Raw genomic sequence first — 2,300 nt, 5'->3', positions numbered from 1 at the left:
AAAAAAAATGTTTATGTATTTAATTATTTTTTAGATACAGTTTCAATTCATTTTAATCATAACTAAAATGTTTGTTATATATTGAATTCATTTTTCATCATAACTAAAATGTTTGTTATATATTGATATGTTTGCTATATATTTATGTATTGAATTCATTTTTAAAATCATAACTAAAATGTTAATTCTTTTTATCATAACTAAAATATTTATTTTATGGATAGAAATTAGCTTCCAATTGAACTATTTATATTTGGATATTCTTTGGGAAATTCACCAGGCTGCTATATTTTCTTTATCCTGAAATAAATGTAATATTAATTTTAAATTTTATTTAATATTAATAAGAACTACATATGAAAAAATAATAATAATAATGATTCTAGCGAGGATTTCATTGGACAAAATTTGCATATTCTCCTGATTCAATCAATTGTCAGTTGAGTCAGCCATATTTTTATCCCCAAAAAAATGCTGCTAAAAGTTTTATTCATCCATGAGTAGTACATTAGTTCAAAGACTAATTTTTGTTAACAAGAGCAGTTTTATAATCCTCTTTTTTTAGGTGATGTCAATGGAGAGGAAGCTGGATTTCCTAGTCAACATCTACATCCAGCGCATGGGCATCCCGCAGTCTGAGACAGATGCATACTTCGCCTCTAAGGAGCCGGAGCCGGCGCCGCCGTACCACAGTCCGGTGGAGCACATGGAGAAGAGCGGCTCCATCACCAAAATCATCCGCTCCAACAGCTCCGCAGGCCAGAAGAACTTCGACCCGCCGCCGTCGACCTGCGTCAACCACCACTGCCCGCCCTCCACGTCCTGGCACCTTCACAGCCGCCCCGAACCCACGCAAGGAACGTCACCCACGGCTGACCCGTCGCTAGTGCGCATCCCGCCGCCTCCGGCCCACGAGCGCTCGTCCGCCGGCCACAACGGAGGCTCTCGCGGGGCGGGACAGCATCACGCGTCGCGAGGCGAAGACGGACGCCCGCTGGCTCTTTCCCAGCAGCAGGCCGGAGCCGAGAGCGACACGTCCATATCCATCCCCTCGGTGGACCACGAGGAACTGGAGCGCTCCTTTAGTGGCTTCAGCATCTCGCAGTCCAAAGAGAACCTGGACTTCCTCAACAACCCCTACTTCAGCGGCGTGTCGCGCTGCACTAAAGTCCGGCCGTACATCGCCGAGGGCGAGTCGGACACAGACTCCGATCTGTGCGCCCCGTCGCCACACTCCGCCACCGGAGACGGCGCCTACGCAGACAGAGGATGGTCCGGCCCGAAGTAAACCTCGCGAAGCCGGGATTCGACCAGATTCTGGAGCCAAACGCGCGCCGGACTGCATTTGCGTGTTTTAAAAAGCAGCGTTTCTCTTCGGCTCCTCGGGCGGAAGAAACCGCGGAAACGGCGAGACGCAGTGAAGATGCAATGCAGTGGCTTCCGGGAGCCGAGCACTTGCTTATCCATCAGCTCATGTCTGGAGAAGGATGGATTTTAACGTGAGAGACGCAGGGAGAGAGACTTTAGCATTTCATATATGGTGTGTTTGTGTCTTTAAGACCATCTCATGGATTTCACATCGTCAGCTGGTTAAAGCGATCGTTCACTCAAAAATATCGCCAGCATCCTGTCGTTATTTACTCACCCTCATGTCACACCAGACGGTATGACTTACTTTCTTCTGTGCAACATAGAAAGAAGAGAAATATTTTTCAAACAAGAACAGTTTTGGCATCTGTCAAGCTCCAAAAAGGACCAAAACTACACAAAAGCATCATAAAAATATCATATAAATAAGGTACATTTATGCATTTGGCAGATGCTTTTATCCAAAGCGACACTAGGGCTGCACAATAAAGCTTAAACGGTTAATCACGATTATTTTGCTCAAAAAATATAATCATTAATAATTATTAATAATGATTTTCATTTTAGTTTTATTTTCTTTTTTACATTTCATCAGAATTATTGCGCTCTCACAAAGCAAGAGATCATAAAATCGCATGGTTCCCATATATATATATATATTTTTTTTTTTTTTTCTTCAAATATACAAAAAATGGCCAAAAAATATAAATATGTTTCAAAATATATTTATGTAAATATATGTTCTACCAATATATTTTTGGGCTTTTCTTATATATTCTTGAAAATATTTAAATATGTAAATGTATATATATATATATATATGGTATATATATATATATATATAGAAATGGATCGTACTCACCCACCATGGTTCCCGCATCGGAACCCCGTCCGAAGAAGCCTCTGGTCCGGACCATCAGTAAGGTGGGAAC

At 41.7% G+C, this 2,300-nt stretch overlaps 1 protein-coding gene across 1 annotated transcript in view; it reads left to right on the top strand.

Annotated features, from left to right (window-relative positions):
* Positions 1-1,673, top strand: part of kcnq2b (potassium voltage-gated channel, KQT-like subfamily, member 2b) — a 45,438-nt gene extending 43,765 nt beyond the window's left edge. Inside the window, exon 16 of the mRNA XM_016546618.1 lies at positions 566-1,673. Coding sequence (XP_016402104.1) covers positions 566-1,288 — 723 coding nt within the window. The 3' untranslated portion in view covers positions 1,289-1,673. The remainder of the gene's footprint in view (positions 1-565) is intronic.
* The last annotated feature ends 627 nt before the right edge of the window (positions 1,674-2,300 follow it).

The sequence above is a fragment of the Sinocyclocheilus rhinocerous genome, unplaced genomic scaffold, assembly GCF_001515625.1.
Source record: "Sinocyclocheilus rhinocerous isolate Xijiao unplaced genomic scaffold, SAMN03320098_v1.1 scaffold2145, whole genome shotgun sequence".
NCBI classification, from domain to species: Eukaryota; Metazoa; Chordata; class Actinopteri; order Cypriniformes; family Cyprinidae; genus Sinocyclocheilus; species Sinocyclocheilus rhinocerous.
The sequence above is the reverse complement of the archived record's forward strand: the minus strand, read 5'-3'. Positions and strand labels throughout refer to the sequence as shown.